Source organism: Carcharodon carcharias, chromosome 23, assembly GCF_017639515.1.
Source record: "Carcharodon carcharias isolate sCarCar2 chromosome 23, sCarCar2.pri, whole genome shotgun sequence".
NCBI classification, from domain to species: Eukaryota; Metazoa; Chordata; class Chondrichthyes; order Lamniformes; family Lamnidae; genus Carcharodon; species Carcharodon carcharias.
The window spans coordinates 10,291,252-10,310,081 of record NC_054489.1 but is presented as its reverse complement, the minus strand read 5'-3'; the positions used below and the strand labels follow the sequence as shown (position 1 = coordinate 10,310,081).

General features: G+C 46.2%; 1 protein-coding gene across 1 annotated transcript in view; it reads left to right on the top strand.

Annotated features, from left to right (window-relative positions):
• The window catches only part of LOC121269069 (voltage-dependent L-type calcium channel subunit beta-1-like), a 68,345-nt gene that overhangs the window by 42,829 nt on the left and 6,686 nt on the right, over positions 1-18,830 (top strand). The window contains exons 11-13 of the mRNA XM_041173507.1: positions 4,690-4,841; positions 7,015-7,110; positions 11,425-11,610. Of these exons, the coding sequence (XP_041029441.1) occupies positions 4,690-4,841; positions 7,015-7,110; positions 11,425-11,610 (434 nt within the window). The remainder of the gene's footprint in view (positions 1-4,689; positions 4,842-7,014; positions 7,111-11,424; positions 11,611-18,830) is intronic.

The window sequence follows — 18,830 nt, the reverse complement described above, 5'->3', positions numbered from 1 at the left end:
GGTAACCATTGGCTGCACACAACAGCGGGGGACTCAAAATCAGAACTTCCTAGCACCATTGAAAGGGGAGGTCCATTGTGGCTAAGGCAGGGTGCAGGGAGTCGGATAGGCAATTAATTTGCCCTGGCAAACTATGAGGGGATGATACAACATAGGAAAGAGCTAACTCTATGGTTTTTGAACACTGCACTCAAGGTTTTGTTGGAGGAGGTGGAGAGGTGTCTTGCATTCACAGGAGGCCTTCTGAACATACCGTCCAAAGGCAGTGGGAGCAGATAGACTTGGAGGTCAGTGCCAGGAACCGAGCTTTGTTGATCTAGATGCAGTGCCGCAAGAAATTCATGTTCTCACAAATGGTAAAGGTCAGTGACTGCATCTTCAAGTGCCATATCCTAACTAACTGCACCACTAGCCTCAGCCACTGCTCAATTCATATCACCCCCAATCCCTCATCTACCAACACTGTATATCAATTAGGACTCGTATCTAACATTCATATCCTCCACCTCATACTGTCACACACTTAACGTTACTGTAAGCCACATTCTCCCATCTCACAGCTTGCACATGCTGCCAGCTATTCAACCATGACAACCACATCACCCAAACAGATTGCACAACATTCACTAACATACTTCCCTCTCTCTTGCAGAGCAAGGTGAGTGCATAATTGGAGGTAGCAGGCACTAACAGGAGGGGATCAGGCATGCCTGCATGTCCTAATCCCATAGAGGAGACAGTGCTGGCCATTATTGGGACACCTGTTGCTGAGGCTGTGGCCAGTGATGGGTCTGAAACCACAGAAGGTGACTCTATCCTTATACACACTCCTCCTTCTCACATCTGCTTCTGCCATCCCACAATTGCTTTTGATTTACAATCCATGAATGATGTAAGCATGCACTCGTTATTTGTCACTCGCTCCCCTCACCACAGCCTTACCCTTTGTGCCTTTTTCTTTCAAATACCCAAGAGTTACAACCTGGCCAGGCAGTGGAGGAAGAGCAAGAAGAATTATGGTGAAGGCACAGCACCTTGATTTCACACTCGCGATGACCACAAGCTTGGATCCTAACACTGCCTGTATCTTAGGGAACGGATTAGGGACAGAATCTGCAAATGGTGAGATACTGGGCATGAGTGTACTGCAACCATCACAAGGGTCAAGGTACCAGCTCACCAGAGGGTGGGGCCACACACGCAGCCTCAGCTGACAAAGAATTCAATGGTACAGCCGACAGAGGAATGCTGATGATAATGCCCAAAGACGTGCTTGCTACATTGGGGAAACCTGCCAGAAAGTTTTGATGTCCAGGGGCCTGGAGGAGTGTAGCGCCAACTTGGCATTGTGCAGAGTTTGAATCCCATCCTTTCCAGCGTGGAAGAGGTGGCCAACTGCATTCATGCACCTGACCCAATCATTGGCACAGCTTCTGATCGGCTGATGAGGCAACTTCCATCGTGGCACAAGCAGAAGCCACCCAGCTTCTGAGTGCGACGGTGGATGCTCAGCTCGCAGCTGGGCAAGCTCATCCTGCTGCCGTCATGACTGTGGATTACACTGTTCAGAGCAGCTCGGAGGCTGTCACAGAAATCCACTGACCCTGCCCTCTCACAGGTTACTACGATTGCTGAGACACACCCTGGGGGAGTGACAGTGGTTCCATGGAGCACAAACCTGCTGTCCTCACTCAGGAAGACAGGATTCAGTCTTGCACCCCTGCCACTCTGCTAGTGCCTATGTGGGGGCTGTCAACCTGCCAGCCCAGATGGCTGTTGCCCACCCTGTGGTGGTGCTGCCTGCAGCCTGCAGCCTGCGGTGGTGCTGCCTGCGGTGGTGCTGCTCGCGGTGGTGTTGCCTGCAGCCCGCGGTGGTGCTGCCTGCAGCCTGCAGTGGTGCTGCCTGCAGCCTGCAATGGTGCTGCCTGCTGCCTGCGATGGTGCTGCCTGCAGCCTGCGATGGTGCTGCCTGCAGCCTGCGGTGGTGCTGCCTGCAGCCTGCGGTGGTGCTGCCTGCGATGGTGCTGCCTGCAGCCTGCAGTGGTGCTGCCTGCTGCCCGTGGTGCTGCTGCCTGCGGTGGTGCTGCCTGCTGCCTGCGATGGTGCTGCCTGCAGCCTGCGGTGGTGCTGCCTGCAGTGGTGCTGCCTGCGGTGGTGCTGCCTGCGGTAGTGCTGCCTGCAGCCTGCGGTGGTGCTGCCTGCTGCCTGTGGTGGTGCTGCCTGCAGTGGTGCTGCCTGCGATGGTGCTGCCTGCAGTGGTGCTGCCTGCGGTGGTGCTGCCTGCAGCCTGCGGTGATGCTGCCTGCAGCTGAACCTCTTGGCCTAGAATTGCTTGAAGTCATCCTCCAAAACCATCTGCAGTGTCGCCCACTGAAAATCAGTAACTTTTCAACAGCCAGGTTGCAGCCACTGTGGTAGCACTGTGGAGGAACATTGGCAGAGACAAAAGCACATGGAAGACAGGCACTAGGGAATCTGCAAGGGTGATTAATTTATGTTAGTATCTAATATGGTATGATTTAATTTAGATTTTTTTAATTAATTCATGGGATGTGGGCTTCGCTGACTGGACCAGCATTTATTGCCCATCCCTAATTGCCCTTGAGAAGGCGGTGGTGAGCTGCCTTCTTGAACAGCTGCAGTCCATGTGGTGTAGGGACACCCACAGTGCTGTTAGGGAGGGAGTTCCAGGATTTTGACCCCGTGACAGTGAAGGAACAGCGATATATTTCCAAGTCAGGATGGTGAGTGACTTGGAGGGAAACTTCCAGGTGGTGGTGTTTCCATCTATCTGCTGCCCTTGTCCTTCTAAATAGTAGTGGTCATGGGCGTGGAAGGTACTATCAAAGGAACCTTGGTGAATTCCTGCAGTGCATCTTGTAGATGCTGTTACTGTGCATCAGTGCTGGAGGGAGTGAATGTTTGTGGATTGTGCCAATCAAGTGGGGCTGCTTTGTCCTGGATGGTGTCAAGCTTCTTGAGTGTTGTTGGAGTTGCACTCATCCAGGCAAGTGGGGAGTATTCCATCACACTCCTGACTTGTGCCTTGTAGATGGTGGACAGGAGGCGTGGGAAGTGTGCATGTGTATGGTGGTGGTGGTGGTACATTACCAGCTTACTCAGAGAGTCCAAGTTGCTGTGGCAACATACACTTTTGAATGCATGTTGTAGCCTGGAGGTATGGATAGTGATGGTAGAGGGTCCAACATTGGTTCCATCACATGGCTGACCAGGAATCTCTCCCACTCCTACCACCTGCCATTAGCGTGTGTTGTAAGGATTTACAGGTTAATACTCAACCTGTTCGGCTGCGTTATAAATGCACATTCCTTGGCCATCAAGTCCTGGAATGGGACTTGAATCCAGAACTTCTGCGTCAGAGGCAGGGACACTAACCACCTCAGCATAAGACCTCCTCATGTGCACGTTTGGACAAATTCCATGGGCGCATGAATCACTGGCCCATCCTTTGTCTGTGAGCATTACTGCAAAAACCTGAAACAAAAACAGAAAATGCTGGAGAAATTCAGCAGGTCTAACAGCGTCCATGGAGAGAAAAACAGAGTTAACATTTCGAGTCCATATGACTGCAAAAACCTGAGTTGGCCTGCATCCTAGGACAGGATCGATATTAGTCATTACAGCATCAACATTCAATACTTCATCAACACTCGCTGTCAGTGCTCATATACACAGAATGAGCACTTGAACAGGGTACTGGAGGAAAACCAGCAAACATCAAACCACAGCCCAGGATGAGTCAGTGCCTCCTGGTGTACAGGAAGAAATTGTAAAAAGAAAACTCATGGTTTTATACTAAAACAACTGCAGCCTAAAAAGAAAAATGTAATTAAAGATATACTCACTGGCTCAAGAGACCGACACCGTGAGTAACTAACAGTAACAGATGCTTTGATCTCCAGTCTGCACTGAGTTAGCTGACGCTATCCATGATGGTAGCAGGGCTGATGCCCTCAGGCTCCACCTTACTGAGACAGGAAAATCATTCAGATTTTCCACTCCTGATCACTGAGCAATGACCTTGCTGGAGGTAAGCGTTGGTGAACATGGCTGAATACAAACTGGACTGTAATAGATGCACGGGTCAGATGGTCTCGACACTCGCTATCGAGCACACACATAAAGAATGGCCAGTCATGCTAGATACTGGAGGCATCTTGTGTGGTTAGGTCTGTCCCTCAGCAAGAAGTCATTGCCTTAAGATGGGAAGGGGAAGGACAGGAGAACTCTAATGATGAGAAAGAAAATTCTGAGATTCCATTTTTGCCATAGCAATGGTTTTATGACTACCATTTCTTGATGGCCAAATCCATGATCTGAGATGAACAAGCTGCTCAACATGAGCTGTCAATCTGTGTTGTGTAATTAGGGAGGACATGATTCCCGTTAGGCATCTCCATTCGGGCCTATGGTTTTGAGTTGGAACCCAACTGTTGAATGTGTAGACCTCCATGTCATCCAGAATGCATACTGATTATAGCAAGCTAGCACCACTGGCCCTGTCACTGTTACAGTACACATTTTACTTCTTGAAGTGCAGGCAGAACCATGGCAAGCATGGAGGCAAACAAGAGCCTTCGAGAATGGGCCCCCAGGATTTGATCTACGTTTATTATTTTTTTAGCATAGTTTAGTAAAAATGCCTTGTTTTTGACTCTCTCCATGTAGCTGAAGTACAGAGTGAGATTGAACGTATTTTTGAACTGGCCAGGACACTACAGTTGGTGGCTCTTGATGCAGATACCATAAACCATCCTGCCCAACTTGCCAAAACCTCTCTGGCCCCAATTATAGTCTACATAAAGATTGCTTCACCCAAGGTAAGAGACTTCAGAAGCATTTTTAAGTTTGACACCTCCAAGCGCCTTTAATTTCTTCCTACTCACCCAATTCCCCTCAGTGGGACACAGTATTGATGACCTGCACTTGACCTTGATGCTAATGCTTTCCCAGCTCCAAGGAGGTTTGTGAAGCAATTTTTATTCTCTGCCAGAGTGCATGTGTGATGGCTTTAAGGTAAAAATGTCGCTACAGAAATAGGATTTTCCCAGATTCAGTCCCTGATGCATGCCTCAAGTTAATTAATCTGCCCAAGGATAATGGGTGGGGCGGTAATAATGCCTGCATTATCCACAGAGTAAGGAAGGGAATTTGGGCCAGAATTCCCGCTCCTGATCACTAAACAGAAAACCTTGTGGGAAAGGACACATTTGTGGAGCTGTTGGGTGAGAATGGGATCAAACAATATGCTGTGAATGTTTTACCTTCCATTGTGAACATTGGATGAAGCAACACTAGGGAACCTCAGAAGCAAACCAGTCCTCCAAAGGTTTGCTTGTAAAATGATTGATTTTTTTTTAAAGACAATAAACATATTTTTGCATATTGGATTTGACATGGCTTTTGGGGGATTACTTTGGATTCCACTTTTTTTATTTCCATTTTTCTTCTCATTTTTAATTTTCTCTTAACCTCCTGGGCCCCTATCACCTGCCATTCTCTCTCCTTTGATTTCCGCACCCGCCACCCCCCCCCCCCCCCCCCCCCCCACACACCCCCCACCTCAGCTACTCTACCCTCCCATCCCTATCCCAACCCTTCAGTACTCCTTTTCTTCCTATTCTAGCTCCAGCTCCGCTGTTCACTGCTGGTGTCATATATAACCCTGAGATGAGCTTCCAGCCACATGTCTGCATGATCACAAACACCACTTATTTCCATCACCATAACATTGCCTAACCCCATCCCTGCCTTAGTTCATCTGCTGCTGAAACCCTTCTCCATTACCTTGTTACCTCTAGCCCTGACAATTCCAACACACTTCTGACCAGCCTCCCATATTCTACCCTCCATAAACTTAAGGTGATCCAAAACTCTGCTGCCTGTGTCCTTATTTGCAACAAGTCCTATTCACCCACCACCCCTGCCTGTGCTCGCAGGCCTACACTGCCTCCTGGTTAAGCTAAGTTCTAAAGTTAGATTCTAAAGTTCTCACCTTTGCTTCGAAACACTTCCGTAGCCTCACCCATTCCTAACTATGCAATTTCTTCCCATAACCCCCTGAGATCTCTGTGCTCCTCTAATTCTGGCCTCTTGAGCATCCCCAATTTTTAATCCTTCCACCATTGGGTGGCTGTGCCTTCAGCTGGCAAGGCCTTAAACTCTGAAATTCGCTGCCTAAACCTCTCCATCTCTCTGTCTCCCTTCCTATAAGCCTTTTTTCACAACCTAACTTTTTTGGCGTCTGCCTTATTAAAGCTTAGTGTCAAACTTTGCTCTAAGATGCTCCTGTAAAGAGTCTTGAGACATTTTATTAAGCTAAAGGCGCTACATTAATGCACATCATTGTTGAATTGAACAGAAGATGCTTTCCACAGACATACTTTCATCTTTGATAATACATTGGTTGAGTATGTTTATATTCAGATTCTAACGTTGATGTCAGTGAATCTGAAATTGGTGAAAGAGCCAACAGAATTTCAAAGTCCAGTCTTGTTACATCTGGGATATGGGTTTTGCCCTAGCCAAGACTGAGGGGACCATGGTCTCTTCTGTATACTGGCTGCAAAGATCCTAATTAAAATGCAGAAGGCAGTCAAACTAGTTGCTTGTCTGTGTATATTTAATATAGAGAAATGTATAGTATTACCATGATCCAGTAATATTTTGTGTTGAATTGTTCAATCAGAGGTCTTGAGATATTTACATTGTTACAGTGACAGGTTACTGTGTATCAGAGAGGATTGCAGTGAGAGGTTAGTGTCTCAGTGAGAGGTTACAAGTGTATCAGAGAGTGTTGCAGTGCAGGGTTACAGTGTATCAGTGTTACAGCGAGGGGTTAGTGTATCAGAGATATTGTACTGAGCTGGAGATTACTGTATCTTGAAGTGTATTATAATGAGAAGCACCTATGTATGAGTGATACAGTTAAAGATGTATTGTATACTAAAATGTTAAGCTAGCTTTATTATTGTGATTCTTCTTTGGCTACAGGTATTACAGCGGCTGATAAAGTCACGAGGGAAGTCCCAAGCGAAACACCTGAATGTACAGATGGTTGCATCAGACAAGCTGGCCCAATGTCCTCCGGTCAGTATCCCACATTCAGATGGAAAGGGGTTTCCTTAAGCAGAAGGGCACACACATTATTAACCAGGTTCTCTCTTTATCAGGCCTCACTCCAATGGTCTCTTCTTTGTCTGCCTGTGAAGAAGTCTGGTAAATCCGGGTTTACAGATGTATAAACAGTGGGGTATTGTGAGGAGGAAATGATTCTGTGTTCAATGCTGCTGGGAGATTCAAAACAAGAGTAGAGAAAAAAGTGACAAAGTTTCTAGCATGTTAAGGTTATTAACAATAAACTCGTACAGCATTCTGCAGCTGCATTGCTAACTACTGAACCACAAGTGATTGATCTGCTAATTCCACTACTGTCTTCCATTCTACATCCTGCTGACACTTTCTCTGTGTCAGTGCAGCACCTTTTGTAGATATAATTAACAAACAGCTGCTTTCTTTCTGGTCTATATGTATAACATATCCTACACTGATAATTTATGATGCTGCTCACTGGTGGGCTCTTCCTTGTGCTGTACAGCCTCCTCCAATCTGTTGACACTATCTTCATTGCTTGAATAAGACATTGCCTCCTCTGCTTATGTGGCGGCAGAGATGCATCGCCTTTCTCCATCGTACAGGTTACTATTATATACCAGGCAGTGCAATGAATGTGCTCTTTTTTTAACAAAAAAATTGACATTCAGCACTTTCCCTTCACAGAGGTATTAACCAGTTTAAGGGGATTTCAAGCTAGGTTTTCTGGTCATATCCTGCCTGGTTTATAATGAATCCAGGCCAGACAGTGACAAATGGATCCCAAGCCAGATGGTGAAGTATGAAACCAGATACAAATCCTTTACTTGATAGACCCTTCAGTTACAAAGTTCAGCATTATCTGTGGTTTAGTGGTAGGAGACAGACAATGTCCCAACAGTCTCTCTTTATATCTCCTCTGCGCTCTTTTACCACATATCGAGGTGATACAATGATGTAATTCTTGCTACTGCGATGCAGATTCGAACCGCGGTTGCTGCAATCATAATGTATAGAACCAAACACAATACAATCAAGGCACCACCCAGCTGAGACACCACTGCCTCTGTATCTTTTCTGAGTACACCGATAAAATAGACTAATTAACAAATAAACCAATTAAACAAAGTGACAGCCCCTTAATGGGGCACTGTAACAAAAGACAAAACTTTAAAAGAAACATAGAAAATTAAATTAAAATGTTGTTTCCAGGACCAGTCTCTCTTATAAGCTTTTGCGTTCAACAACAAACAAATGGGCAATTTAATACATTAAAGTGATAGCCTCTTAAAGAGGCACTGTAACAGAAAGAAATCTTCAAAGGAAACTTATCTAATCAAATTAAAATGATGTTCCCTGGGATAATGAAGCACTCCATGCCCCATGGTGCCCAGTGGTCCCGGAAGGCTTCAAGTGTGCCAGTGGATAACCCAGAGCGAACCATCTCTTTCTACTCTTGAGCACCCATGAAATTAACCAAACTAATTAATCAAATTAACTGACTTAACCAAATTAAAGGGGCACTGTAACAAAACAATAAGCATTTAACGGAAACTTAACAAATTAAGGCAAATATTGTTTTGGTGGCCAATGATGCACTCCAGCCCCTGCGGTACTCACCAGTCACAAAAGGCCTCAAATGTGCCAGTGGACGCTGCTTGCTCCCTCTCCAAGGACACCCGGCTGTGAACATAGCCACAGAAGAGGGTCAGACAGTCAGGCGACACCCCCGACTGCCTGCTTCCTGGACCTATTTATGGCCAACTTGACCAGGCCCAGGTTTACAAGGAGGTCTTTCTCCCTGTGTGCCCCTCCACACAAGGTGGCCAAAGATCAGGAACATGAGGCCAAACCGTGAGGAGTAGCCCCTTCAATAAACTAAAGAGTGGTTGCAGCTTCTTGCAATCGGTGTAAACATGGAACAAGGCCACAAAAAATACAGGCGGCCTGGGATCCTTGAACCATCTTAGCCTACGGTTTTAAGGGACAGTCTGTCTTTATACTCATTTGACACCTATGAACTAAGAACAATTAATCAAATCAATTTAAACACATAACAAAAACAGAATTACCTGGAAAAACTCAGCAGGTCTGGCAGCATCGGCGGAGAAGAAAAGATTTGACGTTTCGAGTCCTCATGACCCTTCGACAGAACTTGAGTTCGAGTCCAAGAAAGAGTTGAAATATAAGCTGGTTTAAGGTGTGTGTGTGGGGGGCGGAGAGATAGAGAGAGAGAGAGAGGTGGAGGGGGGGTGTGGTTGTAGGGACAAACAAGCAGTGATAGGAGCAGATCATCAAAAGATGTCAACGACAATAGTACAATAGAACACATAGGTGTTAAAGTTAAAGTTGGTGATATTATCTAAACGAATGTGCTAATTAAGAATGGATGGTAGGGCACTCAAGGTATAGCTCTAGTGGGTTTTTTTTTTTATTTTTTTTAATTTTTTTTTTAATAATGGAAATAGGTGGGAAAAGGAAAATCTTTATAATTTATTGGAAAAAAAAGGAAGGGGGAAACAGAAAGGGGGTGGGGATGGGGGAGGGAGCTCACGACCTAAAGTTGTTGAATTCAATATTCAGTCTGGAAGGCTGTAAAGTGCCTAGTCGGAAGATGAGGTGTTGTTCCTCCAGTTTGCGTTGGGCTTCACTGGAACAATGCAGCAAGCCAAGGACAGACATGTGGGCAAGAGAGCAGGGTGGAGTGTTAAAATGGCAAGCGACAGGGAGGTTTAAACACATAACAGCTCCTTAAAGGGGCACTGTAAGGAAAAAAAATTAAAGAAACCTTTCCAAATTAAATCAAAATGTAGTTTTGGGGGTTGATGATGCACTCTAGCCCCCATGGTGCCCACTGGTCACGGAAGGCCTCAAGAGTGCCAGTGGCACCACATGCTCCCTCTTCAAGAACACCCAGTCATGAATGTAGCCGCTGAAGAGGGGCAGACAGTCAGGCTGGATGGCCCTGTCTCTCTTTATAACTCTTTTAGAGTCAACCAAATAAACTAAATGAACAAAATCAGGGACAAAACAAACACAGCCACTAAATTAGCTGTAAAAGCAAAGACAAAGTTTAAAGAAAACTTACAAACATCAAACCAAAATGTGATTAAGGGGATTGATAAAGCACCCCAGTCCCTGCAGTGTCTGCCCACTGGGCATGGAAGCTGTCTCTCTTTATACTTGCTGTAAGTACTGAATTAAACAATGCCCGTCACCTGTGTATCCTAACAATATAATTAACATACAATTAATAGATAACATTGAGAATATGCTCAAGGATGCACTCTGCTGCTTCTCATCCTGCTACCTCTGCTTTCTGACAGGCAATGCTGGCAGAGTGAAATGCACCTGAAGGGGGCAAGCAAATCTCCGCCTTATTTCCCTCAAATGCTCGGTGTGAAGGCTGGAGGCAGGGACCACCTTTTACACTCCACCTTCCAGCATTCAGTTGGAACTTAGAATGGCAAGAGGCCATTCAACCCCTCAAGCTTGTTCTGCCACTCAGTTCAGTCGACGGCTGATCTGTTTCTCAACTTCATTTGCCCTCCCTGGTTCCACATGCCAGTGGTTAACAGAAGTTAAGTTTGGGAAGTTATCCTGAGAGCATGGCAATGCAGTGGCACTGCTAACTCTTATGGATCAAAAATAATCAGTGCTTAGGGGGTCTTGCATGATGCCCAGTTTTCTACCAGTGGACCACCTGATGGTGCCTCAGAAACGATTGTAGCTATTTTGTTTTTCCTTCCCATGACCCTGGGTTGCTGAAGCCAATGTGACACTTTCTGAGTTCAACTACTTGGAGCAGACTAAGGATCAAACTGGGGTTGTTCCTAGCCTATATGCTCAGCTCCAAAGCAAGTAACTTGAGGAATTTTGAAACTTCTGTACCACTATTTTTAAAAATTAATTTACAGGACAGGTGTTGGTGGCAAGGCTGGCATCTATTACCCGGGATGGGTAATAGATGGTAGAGATTAGTTACCATTGAGAAGGCGGAGATAAGACAGCCACTGTTTTGAACTGCCATAATCTGTGTGGGACAGACACACCCGGAGTACTGCTAGAGAAGCAATTCCAGGATATTAACCCAATGACGATGAAGGAATGGCTGATATTTATCCAAGTCGGGATAATGTGTGACTTGGAAGTAAGGTTGTTTCCTGCTGTCTTTAGCCTTCTAGTTGATGACAGTCAAAGGCTTGGGAAGTGTTGTCGCACAGATTTCAATGCGTGTGGAGACATCGGAGGCTGGGGAGAAAAGAGGAAAAAAGCCTTTTGAACATGTGCTAACTATTTCTTCCTTCACAGGAACTGTTTGATATAATTCTGGACGAAAATCAATTGGAAGATGCTTGTGAGCATCTAGCCGAATACCTTGAAGCCTATTGGAAGGCCACCCACCCAGCCAGCTGCAATCCCCCCAACCCTCTTTTGAACCGCACCATGGCAACAGCGGCCCTAGCTGCCAGCCCAGCGCCAGTGTCCAATTTACAGGTACAAGTCCTCACTTCTCTCAGGCGAAACCTTGACTTCTGGGGCCCAAGTGAGAACAAAGAAGCCACAAAACAGCAGATGGAAGCAGAAGCTACAGTCTAGCCATGAAGCATACAGAGAGGAGAGAGAGCACAGTGGTGGTGTTACTCTGAATATGTCTTCCCAACTCCTGTCTCAGTTTGTAATCCCTTTACTAGAGTGTAGTTGCATGTTGATGTCCACTAACCATGCTTTTTTTCTTTGGTCAGGAAAGATATGACACTTGAGAAAGGAAAGTGGTGCCAATTAAGAGAGGGACACATTTTTTTCTTCAGTAACAGGCAATCCCGCTTGTCAATGGTGCACTGTTTGTGGTTTTTGTCTGTTGTTCCATTTTGTGTCCTGTGAGCAGCAAGCAAATTATGAGCCAGCATTTCGACTTCAGGCACATTCCCAGGTAGTAGATAAAGCTAGACTGCACAGCTCCAAGTAAGTCGTATTTGAGGGAAGAAGATGTCTGTGTTACAAACGGAGTGAGAAAACCCTGACTTGTACTTAGCCACACCAAACTGAGCCAACATAAAAGTATTAGATAAGCCTTCAATTCCCTTGAGCCACAACATTGCAAAATTAAGTTAGAAGCTCTTCCAAAGACAAAAGAACATTAAAGAGGTATTTACACTTTAACCTTAGTGTTACTAAGAAGCAATGTCCACTTTGCAGCTTTGCTGGAAGTGCAATATAACTCAGAAGGTATGTGCCTACCTGAGTCCAGAGAGGGGTTATATAAAACCTGAAGGAACTCCAGTCAAACCTGGATCGTGTCCAGAACTCCTCGGTACACCTTAAATTTGAGGAAAGTTGATTTGTGGGGTGCGAACACTCCCATCCATGCTCTCAAAGCATTTAGCATTTTAACAGAGATAAAAACAAAAAAACTGCGGATGCTGGAAATCCAAAACAAAAACAGAATTACCTGGAAAAACTCAGCAGGTCTGGCAGCATCGGCGGAGAAGAAAAGAGTTGATGTTGAAGGGTCATGAGGACTCGAAATGTCAACTCTTCTTCTCCGCCGATGCTGCCAGACCTGCTGAGATTTTCCAGGTAATTCTGTTTTTGTTTAGCATTTTAACAGCCAGTTTGAGAGCTCGGCCCATGAGTCTCAGACTGTTAACTCCATTGTAAATACATGGTAGAGGGATTGTGACTAGAGTGGAATTACATGTAATGCTCATAACAATTTCTCATAGTTGAGCCTTGCAGGCCTCTCTGACTTCTGTTGTATTTTGGGGAATGGGAGTGAGTGGAGGGTATCCATTTTAATTTCTGAAAATTGCTTAAATTCTAGAAGTTAAACAATATGTATCTTGTCCAGGGACCTATGCTATACCTTGTATCTATCCATTTCAATTCTGGTCTTGCACTGTAAGCTTTGGAACTCTGCATGCAGTATGTGCAGATACTGCTTTCAGTGGCAATCTTAACCCTATGGATTGGGACTGGGATAAACCTCAATGTTTAACTTCAACATCTGACTTTGGAGTACAAAAACCCTTGGAGCAAAGTAATGTGGATGGCAATAGTTACTAAAAGAAATTAGGGTAAGAGTTTAGATGAGAGAGTCAAAGAATGGACTAGGGCTCTTTTGGCACACTCTATCAATTTTAGATGAAAAACGATTATGAAATTTGTAACAGTTTGCAAATCACATAAATACTCTTCACAAAACACAGCACACTGTGGATTTGAAGGTTTCTGAGCAGTGTGTGTGTGTTACTTTAACAAAAAAATCATGACAATTTGAAAGAGTGCTCACAGGCATTTGATACTATTGTGTTTGTAAAATGTAGCCTACAGACGAATTTCAGCCCATATGGGTCAAAAAACAAAAAGTTGCAGGTAACTGGCAGGGAGGGGTAATTTCACGAGAGATGACTAAGCCAAGAATGATTCTGCACTTGGTAGAAAGCTGTGTGAGTTTAACTATAGGCCCTCCCCAGCATGAGTCACTGCCCTCAGGAAACAAACAGAACACACTGAAAACAAAAGTACAATTGAAAGTTTAAAATTGCAGTAAAATCCTTTTCACAACAAGCTGATCTTTGCCAAGTCTGGTTATTCCTGCTTTGCTCAGCAAAGGACTTAGTTTCATACCCTTACACCCTCATCTCAATGAATTTCGGGCTCGGCACGATGCTGAACTCTTCTTCCGCCGCCTTCGTCTCCGTGCTCACTTCTTTGGGCAGGAGTCCTCTCCCCATTCAACGGATCCTTTTACCCACCTGGCATATTTTCTCTTCACCTGGACCCCTCCCTCTGGATTCTTACCTTCTCTTGATCTTTTCATTGAGAATTGTCGGCGTGACATTAGTCGTCTCAATTTCTCTGCTCCTCTCACCCACTCTGACCTGTCTCTCTCTGAACTTGCTGCATTCCGTTCCCTCAGGTCCAATCCTGACATTGTCATCAAACCCGCTGACAAAGTTGGTGCTGTTGTTGTCCGGCGCACTGACCTCTACCTCGTAGAGGCTGAGCGTCAACTCATAGACACTTCCTCCTACCTCCCCCTGTACCATGACCCCACCACTGAACATCAAGCCATTGTTTCCAGGACTGTTACTAACCTCATCTCCTCTGGAGATCTTCCTTCCACAGCTTCCAACCTGATAGTCTCCCAACCGCGGACAGCCTGCTTCTACCTCCGACCCAAAATCTACAAACAGGACTGTCCCAGCAGACTGATCGTGTCAGCCTGTTCCTGCCCCACAGAACTCATTTCTTGCTATCTTGACTCCATTCTCTCTCCCCTTGTCCAGTCCCTTCCCACCTACATCCGTGATTCCTCTGACACCCTACATCATATCAACAATTTCCAGTTCCCTGGCCCCAACCGCTTCCTCTTCACCATGGACGTCCAATCCCTCTACACCTCCATCCCCCACCTGGATGGTCTGATGGCCCTTAGCTTCTTCCTCGAACAGAGGCCCGAGCAATCCCCATCTACCACTACTCTCCTCCGTCTGGCTGAACTTGTTCTCCCACTGAACAATTTCTCCATAAACTCCTCTCACTTCCACCAAATAAAAGGTGTGGCTATGGGTACCCGCATGGGCCCCAGCTATGCCTGTCTCTTTATGGAGAATGCGGACCATTCCTTCTTCCAATTCTACTCTGGCCCCCTCCCACAACTTTTTCTCCGGTACATCGACGATTACTTCGGTGCTGCTTCATGCTCTCGTCTGGACCTGGAAAAATTTATTAATTTTGTTTCCAATTTCCACCCCTCCATCATTTTCACATGGTCCATCTCTGACACTTCCCTTCCCTTCCTTGACCTCTCTGTCTCAATTTCTGTCCATCAATATCCATTACAAGCCTACCGAGTCCCACAGCTAGCTCGACTACAGCTCCTCACACCCCGCTTCCTGTAAGGACTCCATCCCATTCTCTCAGTTCCTTTGCCTCCATCGCATCTGTTCTGATGATGCCACTTTCAAAAACAGTTCCTCTGACATGTCTTCCTTCTTCCTTAACTGAGGTTTTCCACCCACGGTGGTTGATAGGGCCCTCAACCGTGTCCGGCCCATCTCCCGCGCATCCAACCTCACACCTTCCTGTCCCTCCCAGAAACATGATAGGGTCCCCTTTGTCCTCACTTATCACCCCACCAGCCTCCACATTCAAAGGATCATCCTCTGCCATTTCCGCCAACTCCAGCATGATGCCACCACCAAACACATCTTCCCTTCACCCCCCTGGTGGCATTCCGCAGGGATCATTCCCTCTGGGACACCCTGGTCCACTCCTCCATCATGCCCTGCACCTCAAGCCCCTCCCATGCACCTTCTGCGGTTGCATGGGAAGGTGCCAACACCTGCCCCTTTACTGCCCCTCTCCTCACCATCCAAGGGCCCAAATACTCCTTTCAAGTGAAGCAGCATTTCACTTGCACTTCCCTCAATTTAGTCTACTTCATTCGCTGCTCCCAATGCGGTTTCCTCTACATTGGAGAGACCAAACGCAGACTGGGTGACCGCTTTGCCGAACACCTTCGGTCTGTCCGCAAGCATTACCCAGACCTCCCTGTCGCTTGCCATTGCAACACTCCACCCTGCTCTCATGCCCACATGTCCATCCTTGGCCTGCTGCAATGTTCCAGTGAAGCTCAACGCAAACTGAAGGAACAGCACCTCATCTTCCGACTAGGCACTTTACAGCCTTCCGGACTGAATATTGAGTTCAACAATGAACTCTCTCCTCCATCCCCACCCCCTTTCCGATCCCCCTCTCTTCCCAATAATTTATATAGGTTTGTCTTTTCCCACCTTTTTCCTTTATTTTTAAATGTGTTTCCATCCATTGTTTTATCTCTACCTTTTAGCCTTTTTCGATTCCTTCACCCCACCCCACCCCCACTAGGGCTATCTGTACCTTGCTCGTCCTGCTTTCTACCCTTAATTAGCACATTCCTTAGATAATATCACCACCTTCAACACCTCTTTGTCCTTTTGTCTGTGACATCTTTTGGTTATCTCCACCTATCACTGGCCCTCTATCCAGCTCTACTTGTCTCCCCCCCCCACCCCAAACCAGCTTATATTTCACCTCTCTTCTATTTTTACTTAGTTCTGTTGAAGGGTCATTCGGACTCAAAACGTTAACTGTGCTCCTCTCCGCAGATGCTGCCAGACCTGCTGAGTTTTTCCAGATATTTTTAATTTTGTTCTGGTTATCCCTGGTTTGGTCAGTATCACTCTTACTTTTGTATTGCTGAAAAAACAGACGTGTCTAAGCTTTTCGTCTTACACTCATCAGGACACGTGTATCTATCCGCATTAATACACAAGGCCTCGTTCTTTGCAGTCAGAAAGAACATGTACACACATTATGCTTGTTTCAGCTAAACAAAATGAGTGACAGCCATTCGCTGACTCATTCCTCAGGGCAATGCCTTGACCAATCAGGGTCAAGCTCCCTTGTTTAAATTTCAAACAATTATTGGCAGTTAACTGTCAGTTACCATCAGTGGTGCATTCTTCATGGCAATGCCACTTGCGAACCAATCTTCACTTACAGTATAAATAGTTTTTTCCCCCTTGTATTGGTATTCCTGTGAGAAGTCTTGATGAGTGCAAGATGAAGCTTAGATATGTCTCTTTTTTTCAGAGGTACTCAAGTTCTGTTCTACCAAATGACTAATTGTTACTTTTTATGCTTAATTTTAGTTCTGAAAAACCCATTGCTTCAGCACATTTCTGATGTAATCGTTCACCCATCACTTTCTCCCAGAGCTATTTATGGACTGTGGCTGACAGCAGGTGTCCTACACTGAGTCAGCCAGCAGGAGGTGCCCAAGAGAAAAAAACAAAAAAACTGCGGATGCTGGAAATCCAAAACAAAAACAGAATTACCTGGAAAAACTCAGCAGGTCTGGCAGCATCGGCGGAGAAGAAAAGAGTTGACGTTTCGAGTCCTCATGACCCTTCGACAGAACTTGAGTTCGAGTCCAGGAAAGAGCTGAAATATAAGCTGGTTTAAGGTGTGTGTGTGGGGGGCGGAGAGATAGAGAGACAGAGAGGTGGAGGGGGTTGGTGTGGTTGTAGCGACAAACAAGCAGTGATAGAAGCAGATCATCAAAAGATGTCAACAACAATACTACAATAGAACACATAGGTGTTAAAGTTAAAGTTGGTGATATTATCTAAACGAATGTGCTAATTAAGAATGGATGGTAGGGCACTCAAGGTATAGCTCTAGTGGGTTTTTTTTTTTTTAATTTTTTTTTTTTTATTTTATATAATGGAAATAGGTGGGAAAAGGAAAATCTTTATAATTTATTGGGAAAAAAAAAAAGAAGGGGGAAACAGAAAGGGGGTGGGGATGGGGGAGGGGACTCACGACCTAAAGTTGTTGAATTCAATATTCAGTCCGGAAGGCTGTAAAGTCCCTAGTCGGAAGATGAGGTGTTGTTCCTCCAGTTTGCGTTGGGCTTCACTGGAACAATGCAGCAAGCCAAGGACAGACATGTGGGCAAGAGAGCAGGGTGGAGTGTTAAAATGGCAAGCGACAGGGAGGTTTGGGTCATTCTTGCGGACAGACCGCAGATGTTCTGAAAAGCGGTCGCCCAGTTTACGTTTGGTCTCTCCAATGTAGAGGAGACCACATTGGGAGCAACGAATGCAGTAGACTAAGTTGGGGGAAATGCAAGTGAAATGCTGCTTCACTTGAAAGGAGTGTTTGGGTCCTTGGACGGTGAGGAGAGAGGAAGTGAAGGGGCAGGTGTTGCATCTTTTGCGTGGGCAAGGGGTTGTGCCATAGGAGGGGGTTGAGGAGTAGGGGGTGATGGAGGAGTGGACCAGGGTGTCCCGGAGGGAGCGATCCCTACGGAATGCCGATAAGGGGGGTGAAGGGAAGATGTGTTTGGTAGTGGCATCATGCTGGAGTTGGCGGAAATGGCGGAGGATGATCCTTTGAATGCGGAGGCTGGTGGGGTGATAAGTGAGGACAAGGGGGACCCTATCATGTTTCTGGGAGGGAGGAGAAGGAGTGAGGGCGGATGCGCGGGAGATGGGCCGGACACGGTTGAGGGCCCTGTCAACGACCGTGGGTGGAAAACCTCGGTTAAGGAAGAAGGAGGACATGTCAGAGGAACTGTTTTTGAATGTAGCATCATCGGAACAGATGCGACGGAGGCGAAGGAACTGAGAGAATGGGATGGAGTCCTTACAGGAAGTGGGGTGTGAGGAGCTGTAGTCGAGATAGCTGTGGGTGTCGGTGGGTTTGTAATGGATATTGGTGGACAGTCTATCACCAGAGATTGAGACAGAGAGGTCAAGGAAGGGAAGGGAAGTGTCAGAGATGGACCACGTGAAAATGATGATGTCTCCACCCCTCCATCATTTTCACGTGGTCCATCTCTGACACTTCCCTTCCCTTCCTTGACCTCTCTGTCTCAATCTCTGGTGATAGACTGTCCACCAATATCCATTACAAACCCACCGACACCCACAGCTATCTCGACTACAGCTCCTCACACCCCACTTCCTGTAAGGACTCCATCCCATTCTCTCAGTTCCTTCGCCTCCGTCGCATCTGTTCCGATGATGCTACATTCAAAAACAGTTCCTCTGACATGTCCTCCTTCTTCCTTAACCGAGGTTTTCCACCCACGGTCGTTGACAGGGCCCTCAACCGTGTCCGGCCCATCTCCCGCGCATCCGCCCTCACTCCTTCTCCTCCCT